General features: G+C 48.1%; 1 protein-coding gene across 1 annotated transcript in view; it reads left to right on the plus strand.

The window, feature by feature from the left end:
- FRMD4B (FERM domain containing 4B) overlaps window positions 1-16,538 on the plus strand; it is a 124,788-nt gene that overhangs the window by 72,294 nt on the left and 35,956 nt on the right. The window contains exons 6-7 of the mRNA XM_053954024.1: window positions 11,242-11,298; window positions 12,250-12,272. Of these exons, the coding sequence (XP_053809999.1) occupies window positions 11,242-11,298; window positions 12,250-12,272 (80 nt within the window). The remainder of the gene's footprint in view (window positions 1-11,241; window positions 11,299-12,249; window positions 12,273-16,538) is intronic.

Raw genomic sequence — 16,538 nt, forward strand, 5'->3', positions numbered from 1 at the left:
TGCTTCATGCACATGAATGAGGCTGATGATGGTTTCCCAGTCCTGCTTTCACAGCCCTGCTGTGTGCTCAGTGCTCTACAATGAGTCTGAAATACTCAAAAGCTTTTAAGTTACTTGAAATCTGGGTTGTAACTTCCCAGGTAGGCTCTGCTCAGTGGCACATTTTCCTACACTCTGCATAGCAAACACCCAGTGCAAGTGTCTCTTTACTGACTTTGAATCAAACTTGACTTAAGAAGAAAAGGCCTGTGAGGAAGGTCCTGTGGTGTGGATTTGGTCCCTAATTCCTTTTCTTCCTGCCTTAATTCAGTGAGATAGTAAAGTTACAGTAAATAGTAACAACAAATCCTATAAAGTAGCACTCAAAAACAGTTGTTGGAATATTTTCTGTATTTACTTTCTGGTTGAAAAGCTTCCACTGTTTTCTTAAAATATTCAGATTGGTAAAATATGTGTTTTTAAAAGGCACATCAGGATGTGGTAATCAAAACCTTAAGGAATAAGGTTGATTTGCTGCAGGTACATCTTGGTCTGGAATAAGAGTGGCGTGACAGCCAACTTTGCCATGGCCCTGCACGCAGCTGCAGTTCAGTGAACTTTACTCTGATGCTTCTGGGATTTCCAGTTAATGTCAAACTCTGGTGCCTTTTGTTTTCAGTCATCATTCAAGTCTGAGAGGTTCACTTGGTTCTTACAACCTTTCCTTGGGAAACAATCCTGTACCACTGACTGGTGGAGGAGCTCAGTGTAGCCAGCCAAAGCTTTCCCCTTTAATATGCTTCAGATTTTGGAGGGTTCTTACTCAGGATCCAGTTATGAAAGCATATAGAAACCTGAAAGTGGTTGATGGCAGAGCTGTGACTGTGCTTTGTACAGGAATTGCTTTCTGGAAGAGTGAAGGAAATTGGTGCATTTTTACAACATGCTGAAGTTTGAAAGATGCTCAAAGAATTTGGGGCCTCACTGGTTATGGTTATTAAAAAGCAAGTCTCCATTTGACATATCTGCCACTTAAAATGAAGGGTCTTGGCAGCTTGTAGCCATCCTTAAACTGCTCCTTAACTGGAGCAGTTTAACAGCACAAATAATTTTGGAATTGGAAAATGGGTCTGGTTTTGGATGGAATGTGGAAAATGCCACTGCTATTGAAACAAACCCTAGCCAATATTAACACATTTGGGTGCCAGTATATATGTTTATGTGTATATATAAAGCATATCAAAAAGAAAAGAATATAAGTATAAAAAAAGAAGGCAGGCTGGCTCTTTTTTTTTCCCTATGCAAGGTGTGTGTGCTCTAATTGTAGCAACTGAAAGTGTGGCATCCCTGTTCCTGCAAACAAAACTGCCAGAAGCAGGGAGTTTTGTTGTGTCCAGTTTCTGTGGGCAGCAGAGGGATGAGGATGAGGAGCATCACTTCCTCCTGAGAGAAGGATCTCTGGGCAGCACCAGGTGATTCAGCACCCAGGGAGTGCTGGGGAGGCCTGGCTCTGCCTGCAGCCCTCTCTGTCCTGGCAGTTTCACAGCCCAGCTCATGCCTGTGGCTCCTTCAGCAGGAGCCAGTTCATCTACTCTCAAGTAGCTTTTAACCTTCCAATTAACTCTTGTAAAAATACTCTGTTCTACGTGACAAACTTTGGTCTAGGTTTCAGGTAGTCCTGAAGGGCACGTGGGGCCAACCCTCACCTATAAGCCCCTGGGATGGGGACAGGAGGATGCACAAAGGTCCCTCAGATGTGCTCCCGCAGCCTGGCCTCTCCCCTGGTGCTGCTGGCTCTTTTGTGGGGCAGGGAAGGAGCCAGGGGATGTCTGAGTGGGAGCATCCCCAGCTCCATGAGGCAAGTGGCTGATGCTCACTGATGACAGCCAGGAATGTTCCCTGGCATTTCTCAGTCATTAATCCAGCTCCTGGAGGTTAGACCTGCCTCAGCTTGGCTTTTTTTGTTTTGCTTTTTTTTTTCCCCCTTCCTTTCCTTTCCTTGCTGTATTCTTGGAGTGAGGAAACCCCAGTGTGTCAAAAAACAGGAGCCCACACCCAGCCCATGTGCTCAGGAGAGCTCCCCAGTGCACAGGCAGTGCCAGAGGATGCCCTGCCAGGGCAACATCCTAACCTGGATCTCTGCATGAAGCCTCTGCTCTGTGTGGGCCAGGAATGTGGTTTGGGATAGATGCTGCAATCCCTGGGGTGTGCTAAAGCCTGTGCGGATAAGATTGCTTAAAAGTCAGCTGTGTTTTTTTGCATTCACAAAGGTGTTTCCAAAGTTTTCACTGAGCTTTTACCCATAGGGGAAACCCAAATCCAGGGTGGTGCAAATACCTGATGCTTGAGTGCTCTTGTGACATTCCTGAGCACTGGCATGTGTTGACAGCACAGCACTCTGTGGGTACCTGTGCTCACTTGGCTTCTGTCTTTAGAGGACAGTGATGTTTTTCTGAGCAAAGGAGGGGAGAGGGTGATGCTGCCCTGCATGTGCCATGGGCACACCAGTGCTCCTGCTGGCACGTGGGACACACCAGAGAGCCAGACAAAGGCTTGGGCAAAGTTCTGTGCCAGCCCTTCCCGTGGAGGGGATTTATCCTTGGCTTACAAGGTGCAGAGGCTGCATCAGAAATGTTATTTACAGTATTCTTTGAGATGTCTGTGTGTGAAATCCTGTAAGTGGCTGTATCTAATCAAAGAGAATGGAATCCCCCCTAAGGAAGGCCAGCACCTCTGGGTTCAGGCTGGAGCTGCTGGGCAGTGTGTGCTGGCCATCTTGTACCAGATGAATAAAAATGTAGGGTAAATACTATAGCATGTTACTATATTCTTAGTTACATAATATATTACAAAATATGATTATGGGTAATAAAAAATGAAATCAAAACCTGTGTGACAGCTCTGAAAAGGGTGAAGGCTTGCTTGGTGTTCTGCAGTGCACAGCCATGATTCTCTTCCTCACCTTTCAACCCCGCATTCCTTCCTGCAAATCTCTCTGCTCCTCTCTGCAAATCAGGTACTGCTTCACCCTGCCAGGACTTGGAGGAATCTGGGGCTTGTGCATTTTGCAATCTCTGTAGACATTTTGGCAAGGAAGGGACAAGATAGACAATAAAATCTCAGCTGCCAAAAATATATTTCTTTCTACTCCCCACCCACTCCCCCACCTCTGTGCTCTTCTGTACAGTCAAAGCTCCTTTGTGCCTCTGGGACTTTTGCTGGCACGTGCCAGGTTGGTGCATCCTCTGTGACCTGTGCTGTTCTCTGGGCAGTCTCCTCTGCAAAGGAGACCCCTTTGTCTGAAGCACAAGAGGGCTGAGACCTCATTTTTACTTTTGTGAAGCCTCCTTTGCATGTGAACAGAACACAACATGTGCTGTTGCACTTGCAGAGCGCCCGGTGCCCCCTCAGTGCACAAACCTTGGCATGCAGCTGAGGCAGCAAATGCTGCCAGAGCTCTCACCCTGCCCTCCTGTCGTGTCAAGCTGCCCATTTTCCCCCTGGTCTGGTGCTGCAGTCCCCAGGCCCTCTCAGTGCTGTGTGGTCCCAGCAGCTGCCTGGCTCCTGCTCTCCAGCATCCACGCTCTTGGAGCTTGGAGAAGTCGCATCCATTGCCAGGAACAGCTTGGACCCCCGAGCAGGAGGTGGGAGCTGGTGATAATTATATATCCAGGCCTGTGGAAGTGCGTTCCAGTGACTTGCTTAAAAACTCGTTTGTCCACATGTATTTTGGGAGAATGCAAAGGCTGGAGTTGCTTTGTGTACATCTGAGCTCTTGTTTCTTACGTGCCTCTCTTTTCCAAGGCTTTGAGTATCGCTGCCTGAGAACCTTCAGTGGTGACAGCTTCAGTTTAAAAGCCTTCTCTCCCATCATTGACTTCAAGAACCTGGGTTAAGATTTATAGCTGTCTGAAACCCAGTGTAGAGCTGGAATTCAGGAGAGTGGCAGCCTGGTGCAGTGGTTGCCTCGAATGGATGTGTTTGCACAGGGAGCTCTGTAACGTGTTCAGTGTGTTATTGCACAGCCCATGACCATAGCTGGGATACTTTCAGGGAGGTGGGTCAGAACCGGTCACGCACATGCTGGTGATAAATTTGGAAAGATAAACTAGTCTTTTCTTCTTTTGAAACAGCCAAGTTTGGAAAAATAACACCCTACTTGGCTAACAAAGCACTGTCAAGTTTATTATGCATTAGGGCTAACCTCCATATAGCTCTGCAGCCATACAGTTGAGTCTTTGCCAGGCCTTAAAATATGTTCTGTAAACGAAGATCTTGGTCAAGTTGGCTGTGTTCCCCATTTCCTCTGTATCTCTGGGTGTTGGGGGGGTTTATTTTAGTTCCCATTTGTTTCAAGGACTTGTAAGAATTGCTTTAAAAAAAGAAGAAAAAAAAGGAAAAGTTAAAGGAAATGTAAGTTTTGAGAGGAGTCTGTGATAGCTCCATGAACAGCAATGCTTGTGAGCACTTGGCAGCCTGAAGACCAGTGCTTACCAAGAAGAGCTGTTGAAACAGACCCCTGGTGTGAGCATAAAGTCTGGCTGGTTCCCAGCTCATGGGGAGCAAAGTGGTCATATATCAGAGAGCTCTTGAAAGTTTTATAATGGATATTTCCTAATTCTCCCCCACCTCAAGGGAGAGGGGAACGTTCCCATGTAGCCTTGTAACATGGTCTGATCCTAGCCAAGGCTATTAAATACCCTCTGTCCATTGCCTGAGTTGGCTGTTCTGCTCCCAAAGACAGCACGTGTAAAGCTCAGGTTGAGGTTCAGCAGGACCAGCTGGCCTTTTGCTCCTCCAGGGCTGTTCTCTCCTGTGGATTCTGCCATGGCAGCCACCTCCATGGCCCAGCCTTCAGAGCAGCACGTCAGCAGATGAGGAGGATGGAGCCTGTGAACAAAACATGACAGGAGGGCGGGGTGAAGGACCCCACGCTGATGTCGTTTGGCAGATCTCCATGGGGCCCCCCAGAGACCTCACATGGGGCTGTGCTGGTGGCTTTGGGCTGTGAGGGGCTTGGCCATGGTGTGGGGACAGTCCAGGGCCTCCTCTGAGAGTGCTGAGGTCAATCCAAGTCCTGCTGTCAAGGGTGATGGTGCCCCAGGGACCTGTGAGGCTCTTGGGGAGGTGCAGGTTGTGTCCCAGCTGGGCTGGCCCATTGCCTGTGAAGATTCAGTTGATTTGCAGCCAGAGTTCTGTTCCTCACATCTCTGGATGTAGTCACCTCCTCCTGGGACTAACAACTGGGTTAATTGCCATGAAGAGTCCTGCACCTTTGATGTCCTGGCCACAGAGCAAAGATGCTGTGACAGCTCAGCCAGTTCTGTTGCTGTGTGTGTTGATATCTCACCGTGATGGGGGGGTAGGAAAGCAAAAGGCTGTGATTATATGTTAATGGTAATGACACTTGCTATGTAACCTGGCTTGCAAACCAGGGGAGTCTTTATGCCTTTCCCCATTCTCTGCTTTTACTCTTGTATTAATGAGGAAAAAGCAGCAGTAAATGTGTTCCTGCTGCACTGTGCAGGCGAGTCCTGGAGTAGCTGCTCCTGTCCCTGAAGTTTCATCTAAGTGAAACTTGGCTGAGGCACAAAAGGCAAATGGATGAGAGTGGCTGGCAGAGACAGCAAAATAAAGGGCGTAACAGGGAAACCTGAAGCTGTCCCTTACCACGAGGCACTAACAGCTTTTGTTTTTGAGCTGGGTTGTCCTGAGCCCCTGAGGTGGGAAGCAGCAGGTCTGGCCAGAGAGGTGCTGTGTCGGCCTCTGCACATGCACTGAGCTGTGTTTGGTCTCGGCATGTGCTTCCTTGTGCTTGGTATGAAGGGCTGAGGGGTTCCATGCAGGAAATGGAAGACATCATGGACCATTTAAATGCTGTGAAGCAGCTGTGAGGCCTTCTGAGCCACCCAGGCTGCAGGGCCCCATGGGGGAAATGCAGCACGGGTGGAAATCTGAAGTGCTCCTCTGAGGAAGGTCAGGAGGAGCAGACTGCCATTTGCTCCTATAGCAGCTCGTATTCTGCTGCTTTTGTGCTTTGCTTTACCTCCCTGAGGTGCTGGAGGCAGACACTTGCTTTGCTGTGCTTTTTCCAGCTCGGAGTTTCTGTCCTTGGGAATTGAGTCCCAGTTCAGATGCTCAGCAAAGCCTGGGGCAGCTGATGCAGAAGGGAGTGGGATGGTGCCTCCAGTGCATTGCAGGGCAGTGTGAGCAGCAGGTGACACCACCAGGGCTCCGATGTAGGAGTGAATGCTGGTAATTGGGACAGGCAGTTGAAAGCTGGAGGTTCTCAATGTGCTGCCAGTGTTTGTCTCTGTGCAGTAATTAATTCCCCAGCACAGCCACCCCGACAGGGCGAGTGACAGGATCTGCCTGACCTAGTTCCTCCTGCACAGCTTGTGTGGTGTAACAGGTTGTGGCCAACACCCACTGCCCTCCCCAGCCTGTCAAAAAAAAAGCCTTAAACACCGAAAAGCTGCTAAGCTTTCTGCACTGCTGGGATGTGCCAGCCCATCTCTCTGGCTGCCAGGACACACAGCAGGGATGCTGCATCCCTGGTGGGAAGTCACCTCGGTGCTGGATAAGGGCACAGGGGCGCTGGCACTGCTTTGTTCACTTGTGCTGGGTCCACACCCAGCTAATTGCCTGCCTTGGTTTGAACGTCTTGGAGACGTTTGGGTCCTTTCTTTCCCTCTGACTAATTGCACCCTTCTTTCAGATTTTTTTAAATCACCTTTCGGTAATCACTGGTAATTATATTCGGTCTTGTGGCTGTCTCGAGGCTATTCAATCATAGTGTGTGTATATTTGGGAGTGTCTTTGGCTAATACAAATTTTGAAGGAATTAGTTTGAGGGAACAATTGTGTTGGTATCTCAGCTCTCAAATCTGCAGGTGAAATGATTTTGTTGTCAGCCTTTAACCTCTGGAGGTTACATGTGGTTTGAACAAACCATGTCCGCTTTCACTTCTTGCTCTGGCTTTAAAGAGTTAAACGTGACAGTTCCTGTGTGTGCTTATTTTTTTAAATCTGCTTTAATCTGAGTTTACAGCCTAAAGATTTGCTTAACACAGTTAATGCTCATCTGACTATCATCACTCTTGATCTGAGTTTTCATCAGGATTTCAGACTTGTATCTCTATGGCAGTAAATTCTAGTGTTGTTGCTGTGTCTAATGAGGGTTCACTCCTCTATTCATGACCAAGCTTGTGATTTTTATCACATTCTATGTCTGTGCAGCAAGACTTGAGCTCCTATCTGAACTGGGGGCTAAATTCTGCCCATGGGCACAGAAGGTTGAGTTGGTCTTAACCAGATGCTGAGATAGAGACCTACTCCTGCTCTACAGTAATTGCCAACCAGTTTGGACACCTGCTGCAGCCTTTTATTACTCTGATGTTTATCAGGATGACAAAAGCCACCACCTGAATCTGCTGGACCAAGTTCAGTGTTTAGATAAGCCACTCGTCTTCTGGCTGAATCTATCTCACTGGTTAAAATGATGGGCCCCTGTGCAAACTCTAATTGAAAAATATCAGTTTCATCCCCTCCCTGGAGCTGCAGTCACCAGTCTGTTTAAACTCATTTACATCTCAAATGTAGAAGACTCAGATTCCATTATCTGAATGACATACATCTACTTAACCTCGTGCTGGTGACCTTGTTCCCACTTGGGATAAATCTAGGAAAACCTTCCACCTTCATCTTCAACATGTGGCCATGGGAGCACTGGCTGCCCTGGCTCTCAGGCCCCCCCATTTGCTCACTGAAGTCTCTGCTTGAATTACCCTGGCAATGGCAGGCAATGCAAATTAATCTTCTTACAGTCATTTTCCTCATCTATTTTTGAAATCTGACCTTGCTGATAAAGCAATACTAAGACAGACACCCCCATCTGCTAACCTCCAGGCTGAAGGATGATTATAAAATCAAAATATTGCCTGAGTGAGTGGGAAGAGTCACGGTCCTGCACTCCAGAATGACACATATCACTGTCTGGATTTGTGTCAAGCCAAGGGCTGTCCAAACTCCATGACAGCCCAGGGCAGACCTGGATTACATTACAGCAATGGCCAATTGGCGAGCCAGATGGCAAATAATGTTATATTATGATGAAAAAGTACTTTCAGGCTCAGAGGGAATTGTCCAAGACACTGTCACTTGGAGAGCATTAGCTTGTCAAATACAGGCTGAGCTGGGCTTTGGCATCCTTTGCTTCAAATCCTTGCTCTGCTGCTTAGCTACTGCAGGATTTCAGGGCAGTCCCTTCACTTCCCTGCACCTTTTTTCCTGTGATTTTTAGTCCCTTTAAAGGGTGGGTTGTTCTTCAGGTTGGTTGTTTTTTTGGTTTTTTCTCCTGAGCCTTGCTTAGAGTGGCCCCAGTCTCCTGCCACTGTTGCTGTGTGGTGACAGGGGACAATAACTAGGGCTGGTCCACCCTGTTCTGAGGTTTGCAGCAGCTGGAGAGACACGATGGCAGCCCTGCTCCTGGGGTGATCTGTTTGTCCCCTTTGCTTGGTCAAGACACCTGCAACATCTTCAAGAGTTCAAGTTGGGGAGGACTCTCTTCACTCTTTACAACTTCTAAGCAAATGCATTTGAAACTGAGGGCCCTGGCACAGCAAATGCCTCACTCTGAAAGCAAAGTGAAACTTCCTCACCTGGAGAAGCCAGTCCTTCTTCATGCTCTCTCTGGTCTCCTAAAACCCTAAATGAAGTGGTTTGTGGGATCACTGTTAACACTTGTGGCCGTGCCATAGCAAGCAGTAAAGTGACCGGAGTTTCTTAAGGCCAGTATCTAGGAAAAAGCAAATAAACACAGAAGAGCAGCCTTGTAATTACTATTGCTAATTAGTTAATGGCTGTGAGGTGCTTTGAAGATGAAAAGTGAGGAGGTGCTTGGTTATTAAGTCCCAAACACCCTTGTAAGGCCAGCAGCAGCTCTTGCTGGGGGTCAGCAGAGACTCTGCTGCAGCAGCTCATCGAGTGCTGCTGAGCTTATCTGGGAGCCAGCAATAAATCGAGAGGGCTTTGCAGAGTTAAATCTCCTTGAGTTTCTTGTAGGCTTAAAAGGCAATGAGCCCCATGTAGCTGACTCTGCCTTGGGGCAGGGCAGTGGTCTTGGTGAGCTTTCAAGGCCCCTTCTGTCCCTGTTTTCCCTGATTTTGTGGTCCAGGGGCAGCTTTGCTGAGCCAGATCTCACCTTTCCTGCTGAGCTGAGGTTCCCTGTGATGGCATTTTCTCATATCTGAGTTCTTTGTCTGCTGGTGAAGGACACCATGGTGCTGGGGTGACCTATCTCCTGTAATCCTCTCACCACCACAGCTGGCATCAGAGGTTGCTTGGGCAGATGCAATTTAAGCTTTCAAAAAGCCAACTCAGATGTGCATGACAAAGACTAACCTGATACAGACCTGGAAGTAACAAAGTGCCTTAAAATTGCACCTATGTGAAGAGCTTTTGGGCTACAATCTTGCCTCTTTTCTTAAGCACCAACATGAAAGAGATCTGAAGGAAGGATGCACTTCAAGCTATTTTTTTTTCTCTTAACTTGTGATGCACCCCTCCTCTTCTTCTAATAAAATATGTCTGGGAATGCTTTGGGGGCTGCTCCTGCGTAGCTGGTGCCACACCTGTTGGGAAGGGGAAATTCCTCTTGGTCTGCCTGTCAGGGAAGTCTGGGGGAGTGCTGCTGCTGGAATGTTTTATTGACAAAGCTGGCAAAAACACTTCCTTTCCATGAAAATTGAATTATTTGTTTGTTCAACTTTTGAATTTAGTCTCTGTGGGCCAGACCTGCAGCTGTGGTAAATTAGCTCAGCTCCAGATGTGCCCTAATATATCTTGAGATGTCATTTCCCTGTATCTGTATGTAATTCTGTAGATCTTGTTGCTGCCCTGGTTTTGGCATTATTTCAGCTTTTGGTCTGCTTTGTCTCCTCATTCAGCCAACAGATCCTGGGGACTAAAGATGTGTTGGGATCTCGGTGACATGAGGCAGGCATCATGTCCACTATCTGCATTTGCAGAAGATCAATAAGAAAAATCTGTGTTTCTGGGCTGCTCCATAGTTTTGGGCTTTGCCCACTGTTTGCAGGATGCAGGAGTAAAAGAGTGCATCTCCTTTACTCTTCCAGTGTCACTGCTGGTCCCAGAGTAGAACCAAGGCCAGGGGTTTTCCTGGTAAGAAACTAACTTGGAAAGTTTGTACGTAAGCTTGTAAGCAGGCGAAAGAAAAAGGATCCTCATGTAGTTTTGATGCTTTGGCACCTCTGAAGTTTCTGACTACATGGTGCTGTCAAAACAGGGCTGGTTTTGGGGTGGGCTCAAGGCACAGGAGATTTTCAGCATGGGGTCCATGCAGTTTCTCTGAACATTGCTCTAGAGCTCTAGTGGAGTTGGAAGAAAAGAAAGCTGTAGGATGCAGACTGAGCAGGACAAAGGACTCGGTTATGCTGTCCTTGTGATTAATCAGTATGGCTGGTTTAGCATCAGGGGGCTGTGTAGCACAATGACAACAAACAAGGAATGGCCCTAAAACTGTAAGCAATAAAACTCTTTATGGAGAGATGGATGTAATTCCTTGGCACTCTCTTGGCTGGGACAGATGGATAGATGCACCCAAGCTCAGGTTCCGTGCTCTGGAGAGCACAGAAATGAGCTGGGAAATACCTTTTCTTGTAGGTGGTGTCAGGGGTTCAGATCTTGTCAGATACTGCTACTTGTGGAGCTGATACGTGCTCCTGGGTGCCATCCAACCATGTATCTGCCATGCCCCATCCCTGCAAGTGTTGAATGCCAGGGCATGGAGTAACCTGGTCTGGTGGAAGGTGTCCCTGCCCAGGGCAGGGGGCTCGGGACGAGACGGTTGTTAAGGTCCCAACCAGTCTGTGATTCCAACCCAAACCAGTCTCTGATTCTGTGCCCTGAGGAGGGGCGGGTGTGCTTCCAGCCATTAAAATCCCTTCGCTGGTGCATGGCAAAGGCTGGCAGCGTGCCGGGACCGCGTCCCGGTGAGCTCGGGCGCAGTAACGCGGAGCAGCATCCCGCGAAACGCAGCAGCAGCAGCAGCCGGATTTGTAAAGCAAGCAGGCGGAGGGCAGGGCTCGGGGCGGGGAGGACGGGCCGTGTCGCGGTGTGCGCGGTGGCGGCGGGGGGACGCGGGGCGGGCAGCGCCGGTCCGGCAGCGAGAGCCGGCGCCGCCTCTCCCGGTGCCCCTTCCCCGCGGCCGGCCCGGCTCACGCTCTGCTCTCTCCGGCACAGGGGCAGATCGAGGTGGACAGCGAGACCGTCTTCAAGTTGGCCGCCCTGGTGCTCCAGGTGAGTGTCTCCCCCCGGCTGGGTTTGGCTCAGCGCGTTCCCCTTCCCGGCGTTTTTTCCGCGCTCCGTACGGGCGAGCCCCCGCGGGGTTGTTTATGGTCTCCGCGGCTGCGGAGCGGAGGGGAAGCTGGAACACATAGGAGTTCTTTTTCTCACAGGCAAGTAAGAGAAATATTTATTTGAGGAGTTCAAAATTGAAAGAGTAAAAGCTAATCAAGGGAAGTCATTTATCTGGGCAGGTTTCCATTCAATTTATCACTTACCCTAATTTAAATACATTCCAGAGATCTGGGAAGAAAAGTGTAAATATTGTAGCTAAATCAGCTATATTATGCTTGTGAATCTCCTTTTCCAAGCATATGGTTTTGATACCTCGGTTATGTTAAAATATACAGTGTCAGTTTCCCCTCTCATTAATCTAGTTTTGTTCTACTGAGACTTAAACTCCAGTTATTTACCACTTTCTGTGAAATAAAATTCTACCTTTAAAAAATTGGGGATTTCCCCCTTGCATTGTCATTGACAAAGTGCCACAGCAAAGCTGCAGCAGCAGCTTGATCTGCCTGAACAGTTGTTTTCATCTCGAGTGAGCACAATTCCTCCCAACTGCTGACCTGACTGTACAGGCAACCTTTGCCTGGATGGGAGAGGAGGGAGAATTGTATTTCACTTCTTGTGCAGTAAAAGCGACATTTGATTTGCAATGTGAAACTCATCCCCGTTTTGGAAGCAGTTTTATTTGTGCTGTGGGTGGATTGTCTACAGCTGGGAGCATGAAGGGCCAAGTCCAGCTCTTGAGCACATGCAGGCAGGCTCCGTGTTTTGCAGGGAGTGTGGTGGGGGTCAGGATCTGCCTGCAGGGCTGTGGGAGTGGGGAAGTGAACAATGCTGGGAAAATCGAGGGTTTTGAAGAGATCATGTTTTAATTCTGTCACTGTTTTTCAATTGTAGGAAGCTAAAGGGGACTATTCCAGGTAATAACATTTTCCTTTCTAATACTGGTGTGTGCTTGATGGATGTGTTTTTCTGTGTTGGCATTGTATTGCAAACAATCACAAATGGGGGGTAAAGTCCAGCTGCGAGCAGTGCCCGTAGAAAGTGAAAAGTGCTGCTGGGCTGGATAAAATCTGAGTCTGCAGGGTGAGTAATGCCTTTTGTGAGCAAGCTCTGAGTCAAAACAGTGTTTCAGGCCACCACTCTTTGCTCCCCTCCCAAGTGTGGGTGCCGCAGTGGGAGAAGGGGAAAGCTCCCACACTTCCCTGCTGGGAAGACCTCTGCTTTGCCACTTTTGCCAAGCAAACCATTGCCTGTGCTTCTGCTGACCTGTGTTTGGGTCCGTGTGGGTGACCTTGCCCGCAGCCCTGCCCGTGCAGTGGCAGCATGTGCAGGGATGCCGTCAGCTGCCCCGGGGATCAGTGAGCCATGTTCTCCTGCAGCTGCCCTGGGGCCTCTCCCTCCCCACACTTGACCCAACAGTTGTGTTGTGGCTGATGTGCGACCCCCTTGCTCTGCTTGAGCTGTTTAAAGCTGCATCATCAGGTCTGCCTTCCCCTTGGAGGTGCTGCTTACCCAGCTCTGATTGTGATAAGGAGCTGAGGGGAGCAGGTGGGTTCACCTGGACCTGCTGGAGCCATGGGGAAAGACCTTCCATTAGAAACAGCTCACTAGGCAAATAGAGATTCAGAAGATTGGCTTTGGTCACGTTAATATTTTACTGCTTGCTGAGTTTCCATATGGGGGGAGAGGTGTGTTTTATGCTTTAGCTACAACAGCTTTGGAGAGCGTTCAGTACAGACCTGTCTGCCCAAATGCAGGGAGCAAGTCACGTTTGACTGCCAGAGTGACTCTGCTTTCCCTTGAGAGGGCAGTTGTCAGGTAAATGCCAGTGCCAGTCCCTAGACCCCTTCCCTTCAAAGGCCTGTCCGTTCTCTGGCAAAGGACACGCTCTGTGAAGTCCATCAAACCTCCTCCTCCTGTTTGCTGGCATGCTGTCACACCTGCAGGGAGAAAAAGATGTCTTTGATCAGCTAGGTGGTTTGGCTGTGCAGACCATTTCTGTTCCTGTTCATGCTTTAGAGCTGCTTTGTGCCCCCCAGTATACTGCTCATACCTGTAGTATGCTGCATTTTTCTCTAGAAAGACCCCTTATCTTGCCCGATCTCTACAGGGATGTCCTAAGCTTAGCTCAGTTAGGCACAGATAACCAGAAAATCACTGCTGACTCCACAATAAGTAACTTGTTAAGCTGTAGCAACTGGTGGCACCATTTTCTTGATCCTCAAGAACAGGGGTTTATGTTAGAAACCACCTTAGTGGTGCAAAGCTCACTTATGTGGCTTAACCTTAACACAGCCTCCTTATCATTTGCCATAAATAGGTTTGTAAGTATGGCTTCACGAGCCCAAGAACCATGTCTGTGGTTGTTTTCCATGCTTCCCTGGACACGTTGCAAGGAGTGGATGGCCCGTGGTTACCTTCAGAAGTATTTAAAGAAAATTGTAGGGAAGAGTACTCTGCTACAAGAGTGATTTCCAAATGCAGCTCTTCCGCTAAGAGTTGCATGGAAATAGCTGCAGCAATTGTTTCCTCTGTTAAACTGAACATATGTTATGCCCCCTGGCAGATGAACACAGCCAGCTGTCCCAGGCCCCATGAGCACACCAGGAGTGAAGGAATTCCATGTCACATATCACAAGTGGTCCTTTGGGCCAGTGCTGATAAAGCACTGGCTTAATTGCCAGCATATCTTAATGAAGAAGGACTGGCTTCTGCTGTACAGACTGTGTCCCTGCAGCAGTGCTCCTGTGCAGTGGGATTTGCCTCCCTTTGCAGTGCCTTGAGTTTAGTGTGTTCTCTGCTCACTGTCATTTGGACATTCTGCTTTGAATCACCTTTTGGAATGTGGCTCTTGCACCACCTCTGCTTCCGTGAGAATGTGCAGGTTGATTTTTTTGATACTGGATTAGTGCTGAATGAACGTGGGTAAATACAGGAATTGCCTGAAGTCCTGGAGATTAGCTCTGTGGAAGTGAGGATTGGGCCAGTCCAGGCAATGCTGGGGATCTCTTCCTGTCTGATTTTTCACACACATCCCATAGGCAGCTTTTCCATGGGGACACATCCTGTGGTGGGGTCACCATGTGGCATTCCCACTGACGTCAGCTCCGTACCAGGGCCCGGACACGGCAGACTCCCGTGGTTCTGCAGGAACCTCTTTCCCAATCCACTGCTCAAATTCTCAGATAACACCCTGATGGCAGGGAGCAGCAGCCTGCTGAGAAACACCCTCCCCTGCCCCATGCTGAGTGGGTGAGCGCATTCCTTGGAAATCTGTTTCTTTTCAGTGAGCAAACCTGACACGTGGGCGCTTGGAGAAAGTAAAAAACTTTTGATTTCTACCCCACAAAGGTCACTCTGGAGGGGCTTCATACTCTGGTAGCACTGGCAGCATGGGAATACCAGGGACTTTGGGGTTTGGTCCTTGCAGGTGCTTTGCAGTAGGACCCCAAGGTCCTGAGCTGGGATCTTAGAGGACAGGGGTTTTTCACAGAATCATGGAATGGTTTGGGTTGGAAGAGATCTTAAAGATAATTTCGTTTGTGCCTTATTATTTGGGGAGAGACTTTATGTAAGATGATGCACTCAAGTCCCACTTTGAGAGGACCCTGGTTTTGAAGACATCTTCGTAAAACTAAAGTGCATGCTTCAAAATTGCACCTGCAACATGTCCTCATTTGGCCAACTCTAGATTCTTAAAGGCAGCCTCACCTGGCTTTGGGACACAGGAGGAATGAGGAACAGAGGTGGCAGCAGGCCACCATGTACCCATTTCCTTTTCCTGTTTACCCAGCTGGTGATCCCAGCCAAGATAATTCCCTGCTGTGTGTGATGAAGAGGATGTCACTGGGATGCTCGGTGAGCTATCCCTCTCCCCACTACCTTGGATGGTGTCAGGGCTGCCCTGAGCAGAGCAGGACAGTCCTGCAGCTCTGCTGTCCCCAGGAAGGCTGGGATGCTGCAGATTCCTGCCCCTCTGCCTTCCTGTGCAGCGCTGGGCACGCTTTGCTCAAGAGGAAGGATGTTAACACTGGCTCATGTTTGCTTTTCACGACTCATCCATGGTTTCCAGTTGACTGCTCGTGTGTTCAAGCTGAGGTCCCAGCACTTTTTACCCAGCTCCTGCAACAGGAACCCCAAGCAAGCATTAGTCATTGATTGGAGTTTTGAAACTCTGCGTGAGTTAATTGCGTTTCTCCACTCTCCTATTTGCAAATGAAACAGAAAAATCTGCAAGCCTGGTTTTATGAAATCTTGGCTTTTAAACTCTATGCAAAGGTTTTAGAAAGACAGTGTGATTCAAATTGCAACTTCTGGCCTGGCTCAGATTTGGGGGAAAAATGTACATATTCTGTTTATTTTAGGAATTCTATTTGAATTTTAAAGAGACAATGTTTTGGCAGTCTGTTAATTATTCATCTTGTAGATATGCAACATATAAAGTCTGGCCTCCTTGGGAAATAAATGATTTAGCTGTATTTAGTTGACAAATTAAGCATCTGCCCTCAAAAATGCTGCTTCTTTGTAGCCTGATGAGAGAGACATTTTATGACTGAGAAGTTCTAAATGCTGTTCTAGCACTGGAAAAATGTTTATCAAAATCAGATTAGCTACAGGGACTATATAAGGAAAGCAACTTGGGAAAAAAAAAAAAAGTTTATTTTCTGACTGGTAATCTTGGGCTGTATTTTCCCAGTACCATTTCCAGGACTGAAACCCAGCCATGCTCCCTGGAAGTTAATTAAATTGCTGGAGGAGGGATTCTATTTTCTTTAAATAGCTGACGCATTCGTTTTTGATTCTGGCCTGTGGGCTGCAAAGATAACTCCTGACTGGTATAACATAACACAGACAAAATAATGAATTCCTGATAGCTGACATGTGCGAGGCACTGGGGTTTATCGTTATGGGGGTGATAAAGGCAGTTTGTAAAAGGGAAAGGTTTGGGAGAGAGATAGCCCTGCAACTGGGGCTATGGAGTAATTGTTTCCGAAACTCCTGGATTTTAAAATCCTACTTGGAAAAAAGTGAAGTTCTTGATCTAGGTGCAGAAAGTAGTATTAACAATTTGCTCTTAATTAAGAGTGAGTGCTCAGAGTGAGATTTTTGGGTAGTGTTTCGTTGGGAAGCTGAATATTTTGCCAGGCAAACTGGAAGATCTCTTGGTAGAAAAGAATGTGGGA

This window comes from Vidua chalybeata, chromosome 12 (assembly GCF_026979565.1).
Source record: "Vidua chalybeata isolate OUT-0048 chromosome 12, bVidCha1 merged haplotype, whole genome shotgun sequence".
In the NCBI taxonomy this organism is placed as follows: domain Eukaryota; kingdom Metazoa; phylum Chordata; class Aves; order Passeriformes; family Viduidae; genus Vidua; species Vidua chalybeata.